General features: G+C 40.1%; 1 protein-coding gene across 4 annotated transcripts; it reads left to right on the top strand.

The window, feature by feature from the left end:
* The first annotated feature begins 49 nt into the window (after positions 1-49).
* Positions 50-12,970, top strand: LOC135480191 (uncharacterized). 4 transcript variants are annotated; one of them, XR_010445916.1, is made up of 6 exons: positions 50-123; positions 747-933; positions 5,823-5,902; positions 6,601-6,621; positions 9,088-11,149; positions 12,344-12,970. XR_010445916.1 is itself a non-coding variant. In XM_064759960.1 (6 exons), exons 3-6 carry the CDS (start codon positions 5,883-5,885, stop codon positions 12,476-12,478), a joined length of 312 nt encoding a protein of 103 aa, XP_064616030.1. In that variant the 5' UTR covers positions 50-123; positions 747-933; positions 5,823-5,882; the 3' UTR covers positions 12,479-12,968. The 4 variants fall into 4 exon arrangements, 1 of the variants encoding a protein (XP_064616030.1); XR_010445917.1 differs by lacking the exon at positions 6,601-6,621 and having other exon boundaries at positions 9,088-9,352; positions 11,037-11,149; positions 12,344-12,964; XR_010445918.1 differs by having other exon boundaries at positions 5,823-6,621; positions 9,088-9,131; positions 11,037-11,149; positions 12,344-12,964.

Genomic DNA, 12,970 nt, shown 5'->3' with positions numbered 1-12,970 from the left:
TACCTTACGTAACTTCCGTCTTGCGAAGTTTCCAGGCTTCTTGGACACGTGGATGAGGAGTTTGTGGATAAGGTAGCGGATCGTTTTGAGCAGAGTTTTAATAGACTTGGGAAGTTTACCAAGGTGGGTGTAGGTCAAAGGACATTACTTGGTAGGAGTTCTAGCCAGCAGGGTTTTTTTTTTTGAGCTGGAAAGGGAGGTAGGGGTATATCAGGGTGAGGTTCCGAAGTCCGCTGAGGGTGTTGTCAGTGGGAATTGTGCTTTACGGTCGGCCAACTTGGGGCGATTTGGCACCCCTAATAATAAAGGCTCTGAGTCGATCCCATGACTTAGAAGCAGGGCGGTCGATTGGTGTAGGTTGGTCTATGGTAATACCAGCTAAATTAGGAGTTTGCCGAGCAGGGGTTGTCCAAGATACAGCCTCTGAAACGACTAACCTTAATAGGGATTTGTATAAGAAGGTAGCTGCCTGCTACACAGTGACAAGTAGTATCAACTTAAGTGGAGCTTTCCCTGTGGGTAGCTGTGTGGGTGAGGTAGTTAAGGACTTTAAGATTGAGATATGGGTGATCCATAGGCCTATGTATTGGATGTTGTGGTTGCTTTTGTTAGAGATCCTATTTTGCTGGGATTTAATTTCCTCACGGCTCATGGTTGTGTGATTGATCTGCATCGGATTGTATTGGTGTGAAAGAAAACTTAAAAACCTGACACTATAGGATTTCATTTTATGTGTTTTATTGCAGTTAGCCTTTCAGAGGTTTTGTCCCCGTTTTCATAAGGAGGAGAGTGTGTGCCTATAAAACCGGGTCAGCCATAGCCATTAAAGGAGAGAAGACCAGACGAGATTGAGCAAGACAGAGCTAAGAGAGCAAACAATCCTAAGAGCCAGGACCATTGGTGCGAAGAGAGATTTCTTCTGCTGAGCCTCTGGTAAGGCCTGTAGCCGTTCAGTCATCTTGTACAAGAGCACTACTGCTGGGCACCAAATAATTTGTTTTTCTGTAGTCATAGTCATCTCTCCGTAGTCATCATCGGGGTGTCCATTTTGTTTTAGACACGAAAGGGTGGTCACGTGACCCCCCAACTTCCGACCTGTCTATCAGAATTGGACGGCCATTTTGTCCATGACGCTGAAGGATGGTTACATTCACTCCTGTATTGGCCGACACTTGGTAAAGTTGCAAAAAACAGTCGAAGACAAACACTAACGGGGCATAGGCACACAGTAACATGAGGCTGATATACACTAAGTACTACTATAGAAGGTTTGCAATGGCAGCCATCTATGGGACAAGTTTATATATATTGCCCATTGTATGCCCTAACTAGCTAAGGGCCTCTGCCCAGCTCATGACACCTCTTATAGTAGATACCCAATGGGCTGTCATTACAAACTACCTATACACGGTATATATAGTGTAGAGGCCTACCTAGCGCTAGGTCTAGTTTTACGATGTGGCCATTAGGCGTCTGTGTAACAGGCGGGTAAGGGTGAAGGGGGGCATACTATGATAGAAGGAGGAACAGCTTGTTCAGCTGACCCAGTGAGCCGGCCGGACATATCATCTTTGCCTGTGTACTAGGAATGAATCCTTCCATGGTCTGGTGGTCTTTCATGTTCAATGTATATGATACTGCTCTTCAGATTTCCTAATGAAGTAGAGGTTGTATGCTAATGAAACAACGTCTAACAAACATTGACAGAGGTCCGTCCACAAAAACATTGATATTCTCCTATCCGCATTTGGAACTTCTGTAGTGTTCCCTACCTGATACAGGGTTTTCATTTCAAGCCGGTAGCCGGCGGGGAGCTCCGGCGGGTATTTGTTCACATACCGCAGGCTACTACCATCTTATCAAGCTTTTCCACAGCAAAGTAAAATTGTAAACTGCTCTTAATTGTCAGTGGACAGCTGGGTGTCATTTCAAAGCTGGTCCTGGTCAGCCGGTTTAAGAGATCACTGGTGGTATTGCTGACAGTGTTTGTGGCAATCTGTAATCCTACCACTTGCCTGTGACCGTTCTGAGCACCTTGAGGTTTGGGAACTGTTGTACTATGTTATGTGCAATGCCCATTTCTGACGATGACTTGTCCTATCGTGCCTCACAGCTTCGCGGGGAAACTTGAACCACATGTTTCTGACAGAACACCGACAAGGTTTACTCGACAAACAAACATTCAAGATGAAATCATGAATCAAACATCACTTCTTTGCTTCGGCTTTGGGACCATGGGACAAGATTTGTATGGTTTTGTCTCTTTTTACAAAATAGATGGAATGACCGACAGAAATGAATTTTGGATATCTACTTGAACACAAGGTTCTATTATTTACATACAGGTCTTCACGTACAACAGTACATGTATGTAAACTCAAATTAATGCACTCCAGAGACCGATTTCTCACTGTGCAGTACAAACACCGACTGAAAACCAGTTTTAAATGTTAATGTTGACTTTGGGCTGTCTTGTTTGCAGATTTTTTTAATTTCAAGGATCAAAAATTTAGGTGTGAAAATTAGGAATGATGTCTACTCCCAGACCCACCAAAAAAAAAAAAACAAAAAAAAAAACAGTACAATTCACAATATGGATAACCTTTGTAATTTGTTAATCAGTCAAATTGTGTGAATCTGTTGCCTTTATTGTAGGGACAGGTGGTGAGTTAAACATTTATGTATGAAATCAAATACATAGCTTGGTGGTGCTTACATCACAACTTTTCCACTACACTTTATCAATAATGCATTTAAACAAACAATTTTGTTTTAGAATATGTACATAAATAAGTTACCGGTACACTTAACTGTTTACATGCATATGAACTGTGCTTAAATCTTTCCTCAGCTTATGTCTAAAATTACAACCATGATGTTGGGTATTTTTATTATGACTTTGAAATGAAGTGCTTCACTGAAATGCACTCACTGACATGGGTTCTTTAGCTTTTAAGTGTAATACCTTACAGGTACGTAAGAATTGATTTTTTTTTTTTTTGATTGGTGTTTTACACCGTACTCAAGAATATTTCACTTATACGACGGCGGCCAGGATTATGGTGGGTGGAAACCGGGCAGAGCCCGGGGGAAACCCACGACCATCCGCAGGTTGCTGACAGACCTTCCCACGTACAGCCAGAGAGGAAGCCAGCATGAGCTGGACTTGAACTCACAGCGACCGCATTGGTGAGAGACTGCTGGGTCATTACGCTGCGCTAGCGCGCTAACCAACTGAGCCACGGAGGCCCTGCGTAAGAATTGAAGAGTAATATGTAATCTCAGGTGACAAAGCTGTTACGCCTGCAATTACTGATAGAGCAGACTGCTTTGTAGTGACAAATCAGATAAGGCCTGGCCTTTATTGGTCTCCTTTATTGGCCTTTGGCTGGCTACACTTATTTAGAAAAACAGATAACAATAACAGGGCCTGTGAGTTACCTGCAGAACTTAAAGGTCTACCTCTATACTTTACATGTTTAACACATATCTGTATAATTAACACATTTGGATTAAGATAAGTCAGTGATTAAGTCTGAAATCATTGCTGATTCACACAAGATATAGATATGAACTCTCAGTCTGCAACTTTGGTTTCTGAAAGTGATTTTGATTGAACCTGTTAATGTAATTTAAGATACTGTAGTCTGGCTATTGGCTATTATGCCATGATTGAAATGTTTTATGAGAAAGTGTTTCATTGTTAACTTTGTTCATTTAGTGCTTACAGTATTCGTATACTCTCACATGCTTGCACTTGAGTTGGAACTTTTGAATTGTTGAAATCTTATGGCTGCATTTACTGCAAAGACACAAGAAAACGATTTCTTGCTGTTAATTATTGATGGCTCCAATGTCAGCATATAAGAGCTGGACATGTACATGTGTACTGTTTATGGGAAAGAAAAAAGAAACACACACAAGTAAAAAATGATATTTACTATATCTGAAATTTTCTTATGTGCTCATTTACTAATTAGAATTTTGTGTATACATGTAGGCTCATCGAACATCGGCCTGGTTTTGGGCAGCAGCATGGTGCTTAAAAACAAAATGAACACCCTGCTGATATATTCTCAATTATCATTTCCTAGGCGAGGGGATAGGACTTTTATTGGACCACAATCGGCTTCTGTTTTGCTCAAATCGTTTGCTGTGCATGAAAAACCTCAAATGTCATGACCAGTGTCAAATGTCATGGATTAGTCCACTCAGCTGAGTATCCATCTAGAACCCATCTGGGGCGAAATATCCAAACTTGGTCATGTGTGAGTTCAAAAAATATCACATTTCCGCATAACTAACGATGTACTGTGATAAGATGGTCGAAAATACCTAACTGAATGTGCACATGGCCCCGTAAGTGGCTTAGTACAAGGTTTGATTTTTGTGAATACTACATTCCTATATTTCTCAAAAGCACTGCTGGTCGACATAGGTGCGCATGTGTAGTCCCTGCTGATTAGGAGAATTAACTAAGAAGCTTTACCTGATGTGAATACACACCTCTGCTAAACATTCATTAACTTCCGGCTAGACTTGTAATATGTCACATACACACTCTACAGGTACACAGATTGCTATTGTTTTTAAGAAAACTAGAATCTATCAGGGGTGAAATATTGGGGAGTGTACAGAGGGCTGTGTGAGGGACACCTTACTGGCTAATCCCAAAAAGCCATATACAGAGGGACCGGCCCCGCTAGCACAGTTGGTAGAGCGTCTGCTTCGGGAGCAGTAGATCCAGGGTCAATCCTGTACCTAAGACCTTAAAAGAGGAAGTTGTAACTTCCTTGCTTGGCATTCAGCATGAAGGGGATGGGTAACGATTTCACCCATTGTGGACAGGTGGATGAGTACCTGGCTAATCCTATACCAAGAGAGTAAATTCCTGTCGTACAAAAATACCCCATTGAATAGAGATTTTATTCTTCTATGCTGAAACTATATTTAAACGAACAAGAATGTTAGACTGTATCTTGAACAGATGTATAAAGCCTCTAAATAGTTGCAAAAGGAAGGTCACCCTTTATACCTGTAACTTATGGGTGTGAACACTGGGCCCATAAGAGGCCTCCATGGCCAAAGGGGATTGCGGACGGATGATCACCCTTTATACCTGTAACTTGAGGGGTGAACACTGGGCCCATAAGAGGCCTCCGTGGCCAAGGGGGATTGCGGACGGATGGTCACCCTTTATACCTGTAACTTGAGGGGTGAACACTGGACCCATAAGAGGCCTCTGTGGCCGAGGGGGATTGCAGACGGATGGTCATGGGTTTCCTTCCCCATAATGACAGACGCCATCATTTATTATGAAATATTCTCTAGTACGGTATAAAACATAAATCAGATCAAATAATAACTGGGCCAGAAAAGGACTGGAATGACTTGTGTGCTGTGTTTGCAATGGTCCTGTTCACCTGTCTGTCCGTCCCCATGTTATTAAGACATTTTGAGAGGAGATTGCAACAGTGCATAATGTTCCGTAATTCAGGGTCTGGTTGCACATACACGTGTATGATTTTAAATCTACTTTCAGTGATGTTTTACCTATAAATGTTAGAAACATTCAGACAGCACCCAGAGAACACCACCTCTCTGGCACCACACTTCACAAGGTACATGCACCAGAGAAACCATGGTCAAACATGGGAAAGCTTGGGTTTAGGACCTGTCATCTGGTTGGTCAGCATGTCCAGTGGACTTCAGGCAGGCACCATTTTTATTTTATAGTAGATATAAATTAACCTCAGTGGACGATTTCAGGGCACCTGCTGGGATAATTTTGACGGTCTTTACAGATTAGTTTTTGTTTACAGTTTCAGGGTTTTCATCTGATCAGCCTGTGTGGCCACCATCTTGACACCTGACATTTTAACATGGGTAACAATCCATCAAGGTAGGTGTCACTTTACAGGATTATAACTTGTGTCTAATCTGGTATATATTTGTGAGGTGTACGGTAGTTCTCAGAAGGAACACCTACATGTAAATGTACCCTGACTGACCTAAAATTTCATCAACCACTAAATTGCCCTATTTTTTTTAAAGATTCTGGGAGTTCGTTAGGTTTTTAAAAAATGCTTTGAGAGTTGTTTGGAAGGTGGGTAGATATTTTACTGGGAAAATGTAAATTGTGCCACTGGAAGTAATATCTTGTGACATTTGTTTTCCTTCAAAAATGCTCTTTAGTGCTCAAAATTTTAGGTCATTTAAGGTACCTTAATTCCTTAACCTTTTCGCATAAGAAAGAAAACCTGATGGAAATCTGTCCTGCGACTAGGAGGCACATTACAGGCACTCCAGGGAATCCTTCATCGTCACTGAGAAATTAAATACAATATTAAATCCCAAGCATGCACTCACTCTCTCAGATTCTTCCAAGTGAACTAACAGGAAATTCCCATCTGCGACTGTCAGTATAAGCACTGGCAAGCCACTCCTCTTATAAATAAATAAGAAGCAATCAGATATTTTAATCTTTATGTCGGGCTTTTGGACCACGTTTATAAGTGTAAATGACATCAGAAACTTTTTCATTTCCCCAATCAGCGGGGGTATAATATCTTGTCAACGGAACTCTTTCTGCACTTTTAGTTGGATATTGCTGAAACCTTGGTAAGTGTGATGCATTGTGGTGACTGTCTGATGTGGTGGATTTGCTTTTTTTTTAATCCATTCCCTGAATTAGTTTCAAAGTTATCATCGTTTAAGGATGGAATGCAGACGAACATATATTAGAGCTTGTGAATGCAGCTCCTTTCTAGCTTTGAAAACATTTTCTCTGAAATTATGTGGATGTGTGGGGGGATGATATGTAGATGTCATGGTGCTTGTGCTTTTTTGATAGAATTCTCTAAAATGTTTTCCAAATTACGTGTACCAGCCTTAGACGATTGAAGGAGAGCTTGCCAACTAAACTGGTGTGAAATTTTCCTGAAATTTTGCAGATGTTTGGTGTGTTTTTTTGCGCATTCTCTGATGTATTTTACAAGCTACATGTACATGCATTTGAACATGTTGACGTGTCAAACGCCCTGGTGCAGGACTTTGATGCCATTTTATTTACGTCGAATGTTCCTTTCCCAACTCAGTATAGAAGTGTCCTAGTGAAGACAGAACGATGTTACAGTAGAACCCAATACATCGTTACATTGTAGACATGTTTCAGTACTATTAATTTTTTACGTAACACTGGCTCGAGGTTCTGCTTCACACTAGTGCCACCTCATGGGATTGAAAAGTATGCCGCCTCCCCATTCTTTGTACAGCTTTTGATTGGTTACATTCACATTTTATTCACATTTCATTTGCTATGTGGTGATTGTCTGTTGTGCATGTGTTCTTTGGGCTACAGTGCAGACGTGATTTTTGAAGTGATAAAAGAGTTATGAGGATAACTCCTCATCACGTAATAACTCAACTTTAAGTATAATTTTAATTGTAACTTTAATATCCAGATTTATTATCTATATATATATATGTGTGTGTGTGTGTGAGTGAAAAAAATGTCAGGATTTCTTTCACTGATAATTTATTATTTATGTTATATAGATAGATATATAGATATAGATACATGTCACTCAAACACCACGAGATCAAAAAGGGAACTCGTTTTGTAATGTTTCAATCTGAGCTCAGTGGGATAATGTCATAGTACAAGTTTGGTCAACTTTGACATTTTTTTAATCCAAGAAAGTGTGTTGTGTTCTGTATAATAATCTGAAGGGAAAGCACCGTGTTGACCGTTAGTTCTACTTTATTCAAGAGCCCAGTTTGTGAGTATTTTACATGTACATAATTTGGTATCAGAAGACTTGAATGAATGATTATGGCTTAACGCCACATCGGCAATATTTCAGCCATACCGTGGCGATAGAAGACTTTATATACACTACATACAAACACATTTACATACAACATAGTTTAAACAGCATACGTATATTATTGAAGAAGTGTTATGTACGTTACTCTTCGATATAAAAACATCTAATAAAACAAAGGTATATGGGTATCATTTGGGAGCTAGGCTACAACTTACCTGAAGGGAAAGCACCGTGTTGACCGTTAGTTCTACTTTATTCAACAGTCAAGTTGGTGAGTGAAGTGCTCACTGCTGGCTGTCCTTATAAAGACACAGAAACTGTTCTCAACCACCACGTGTCCCTTCAAGTTACACTTGTGTTGTGTTCCCGATGGTGACCTAATCTCCAATCAGCGTCTGACTGGACATGGTAACCATAGGACTACTGATTGTTAGACAAAACTCAAGTTAAGGCGAAGCCTGCAGTTTGCACTGGTTTCCACAATGTAACTAATAAATCTTGCGCATCTAGCATGACAAGTAATACACACTAATTCCTACATCTTTGTTAAAAATAAGACCATATTAGTATATAAAAATATAAAATTAACTCGTATGTGTATACCCACATATGAACGTACAATAATTCTTTACCTTAATACACTATAAAATACATAGTAGACACCCATATGAAATTTAATAACATATGTACATGCATAATTCATTCACATATGGATATAAACATAAAGCCATACAATAATTCTTTACATTAATACAAATATAAAATACATAATTGACACCATATGAAAATCTAGTAACAATAGTCTTTAATATCAATTAGACAATCTTTTTAGTTTACGTATACTTCATGTGTACAATACAACAAGTGCATTATCAGGGGCAAATGAATGTGTTGAAATGTTACTTTTGGTGTCGAAGCTTCCATTTTTCTAGTTGGGGAACACTTTGCTAACTTCATTAGAACGCTTAGAATCTGGCAAAATAAGCTACTATCTTTATAATCATGGGCGAAACTTAAGGGCAGTTTCTTTATGCATATGTATGATAAGTGTATGATAATGTATTTGATGGGTATATATTACGTGAAGTAAGTTTTATCAACACTACAGTACACAGAGTATCTGGTGAATGATAATGTATTTGAAGGGTAAGTATTACGTGAAGTATGTTTTATCAACACTACCGTACACAGAGTATCTAGTGTATGATAATGTATTTGAAGGGTATGTATTACTTGAAAACTCCACGTATATTTTCAGAAACCATGCTGGAGAGAATGGTAATAGAAGAGGCGCTTCTCAAGGTATTGGGCTTAATAAAACCATGACCCTAAAAAATACACCACTGTTTATGTAAATATTTATTTAGATTAATTAATCTGGTCAGGACCTCTGATGGGTTTGTTTTTTTTTTCTTGAAAGATGACTAGTCCTTGAGTGTTGAGGTTGGGAGGTCAAATCCCGCTCAAGTTGGTTTGGCTTATCTTAATGGTGGCCGGGTGGTTTTAGCTTGATTATGTACCTGGTGAGTAAGGCACAAAGTTTTTCTCTAGGCCCTTCCAAGTTTCCTTGCTTGAGTTAGTACACATCACTCTAGCCTTCCACCAGTGATGTTTCCTGTTTCACCTTACCCGGGTTAGTACACACCACTGTGGCACTTCTCCAGTGATGTAGCCTGTTTCACCTTGCCTGAGTTTTTATACACCTTGTACACACCACTATATCCCTTCACCAGTGATGTAGCCTCTTTTACCTTGCCTGAGTTTGTATACATCTTGTACACACCACTATATCCCTTCACTAGTGATGTAGCCAGTTTCACCTTGCCTGAGTTAGTACACACCACTATATCCCTTCACCAGTGAGGTAGCCAGTTTCACCTTGCCTGAGTTAGTACACACCGCTATATCCCTTCACCAGTGATGTAGCCAGTTTCACCTTGCCTGAGTTAGTACACACCACTATATCCCTTCACCCGTGATGTAGCCAGTTTCACCTTGCCTGAGTTAGTACACACCACTATATCCCTTCACCAGTGATGTAGCCAGTTTCACCTTGCCTGAGTTAGTACACACCACTATATCCCTTCACCAGTGATGTAGCCAGTTTCACCTTGCCTGAGTTAGTACACACCACTATATCCCTTCACCAGTGATGTAGCCAGTTTCACCTTGCCTGAGTTAGTACACACCACTATATCCCTTCACCAGTGATGTAGCCAGTTTCACCTTGCCTGAGTTAGTACACACCACTATATCCCTTCACCAGTGATGTAGCCAGTTTCCAGGCCAGCCAGAAATAGATTTAGTTGCCAATAAACTGTCAGACTGGCAATCTTACATGTGGAGGCAACTGAATGGAGTGTGCAAGGAGATCTAATACCTTTCTAAATAACCTAACGGTTAAACCTTCTGACTTAAAATTAAAGTACAACACCAGACTAGATGTATGCATGCATTGATAAAGTATCCCGCATAAAGTTTCAAAAGTGTACTTTTTTTTCTCGTGATGTCGTGTAGCCCATATCGCAGTTCATAGGAAGGAAAATTTTACCCATTGAGAAAATCAAAAGTGCTGGCATGTTAGCAGTTTTAACCAATCGGGTAGAAGTTACTTCAACCCCTGGGAGGGACTGTTTCTGCTGATGTCAATCAAACCCTGGTGTCCTTTCCTCTAAAGTTGCAGGAGCCTTTTGCTCAGAGTGACTGTAGGTTGATTTTAATTACCATGTTAAAAACATATGTTGCCATTGTAGTTAAAGACAACTTAGCCAAAGATCGCTTTGTGCAAGGGTCCCTTCCAAATACGCAGGAGCTTGATCTGTACAAGAGACGTTTGACTGCAGCCAGCACTGCGATTTTATTCATTTAGTTGACAAGGCCAGTGAGCACCCTGAAATGTTCTTGAGTACCATCAAATGAAGATCCCGCATTTCATTTTATCCCATGTGCATGGTTTGATGCGGCTTGATGCGGAATGTTTAGGGTCTAGTTCAGGAGGATTATTGCAACAAATGTGTAATGTTACAAAATGTACAAGTTGCTACAATACATGTTTCAACATGTTTTGCTGCATCATACTTGATTTTGTTGCTACGTCATCGCTGCCTGCCAGGAAAGAACGTAATCTGTCAGAGGCCCAAAATGTGACACCAATGCCAGGCCCAGAAACTAAGGCCACTAAAATATATTTGTAAATATCACTTTCAGAATGCCGACCCAAGACGATTGTGTGCCAGAATCCTATGCAAACCTTCTGTGATTGCCTGGAGGCCTGTACCAACCCTGTGTACACACAGATCATACTGTTGTTTCAGTCTAAGGTGTGTATGTTGGGTCTTTCACATACTTGGCCATAGAATGATGATCCCAATAATTATCAGACCTTGTTTACAAAACACACAATCTCTAGGGGGGAATATGGTCAATTCTACAGGTTTGATGCAAACGATAAATCACGTTTCTCAATAAAGTAAAAACGGGTTATAAATGTCAAAAGCCATAATTTATTCCAGTCTACTGGCAGAATTAATCTCATACATTGTACAAACATCGCCACATCTTGAAGGAGGAGAATATTGCAAATTCGCTGATTTGATGTCTGTTAATTATGAGCCATACATGGTAAGGTCTGCCACCAACCTGCAGATGGTCGTGGGCCCTGCCAGCTTTCCTCCCATCATTTTGCTGGCAGCCATCATATAAGTGAAATATTCTTGAGTGCGGCGTAAAACAGCAATCAAAGAAATAAGTAGTACTGTGGATTAGATTTTGGATAGTTTGATTGACCTTTGCCCCAGGTTAGGGTTTATATTAGGCTAGATATCGCTAAAACTGCTGAGCCATAATCATTGAAATTTCATTCCTCTGCTCTTGCTGCTTATCTCTTGTAGAGCCTTGGCAAAAATAAGCGATTCTTACGTGGCAAGTACGCTGTAATATTCGCTTGTCTTCCAACAATGTGGCATACTGGCTTCCTTTTCGGTCGGACGTGGGAAGGTCCGCAGCAACCTGCAGATGGTCATGGGGTTTCCCCTGTGCTCTGCCCGTTTTCCTCCCACCATAAGCAGGCTGCCTTTGTATAAGTGAAATATTCTTGAATACGGCGTACAACATCAATGAAATAAATGAATCCAACAGTATGGTGTGCAGATCTGTACGTCAAACATAGGAAAGTTTGTTGGTAACTTGCCACGGGTTAGTGGTTTTCCATGGGCACTCCGTTTTACTCGCCATAAAACTGACTGCCATTGTATCAGCGTAAAATTTCTTCTTCATTACGGCAGCAAGCAACAATCAAATAAATACATCAATGAAACTTCATAGTTAAACGGATTTATATGGTCACTTATTTGTGGGTCCCCCAGAATTGTTCATGTTGTGGTCAGCTCGTTGGACCCCTGATCTTTTTCCCAATTTTCTTAATTTCATATAAGTCTATCAGTTGGGTATTTCACAAATTAAAAAATATTTTTACTCTCAGTGCGTATATCATTATCTTTGTGTCCGATTATTAGGAAACTGGTAATTTCCGACAAGGTTTGGAGTATGTCATACTAGGCCAACGTGAAAACGTAACCCGGCATGACGGAACTTCTCTACAGGTTGAAGTAGCTATGGATCGTGTCAATAGACGACTCTTCGGGCTGTAGGTGAATAATTCAGTACTTAAGATTATTGTAATATCCTGTACCTACGATCTAATGGACCTAAAATCTTGCACATTTTTCCCAGCAACCTGCAGATGGCCAGCGGATTTTCCCTTGCTCTGCTTGTTTTCCTCCCACCATAAGGCTGGCCACTGTCTTATAAGTGAAATATTCTTGAGTATAGCTTGAAATACCAATCGAATAAATAAATCAGATCTTGTAAGCGACGCATTTTGCTTCATTCTGATTGATTCACTTTTGAAGAGCCACTTTAAGTTTTTGATAGAAGTTTGATCAATTTCTTATCAGAAAAACTGATGCGCATGGGCACCAAAAGTATCAATTTAAGATCATTGTGCTTCAGAAAGTGCATTTTTGCATACAAACCTGTGAGAAAAAAGTGTTGGCATCAAAAGCACCATGCTAAGACTTTTATGTGCTCTATAAATGACAGACAAGTGTAAGTGAATGCTGTTCTGTGTTTACCGTGTCTTT

Source organism: Liolophura sinensis, chromosome 13 (genome assembly GCF_032854445.1).
Source record: "Liolophura sinensis isolate JHLJ2023 chromosome 13, CUHK_Ljap_v2, whole genome shotgun sequence".
Lineage (NCBI taxonomy): Eukaryota > Metazoa > Mollusca > Polyplacophora > Chitonida > Chitonidae > Liolophura > Liolophura sinensis.
Note: the sequence above shows the minus strand (reverse complement) of the source record. Positions and strands in the feature narration are given on the sequence as shown.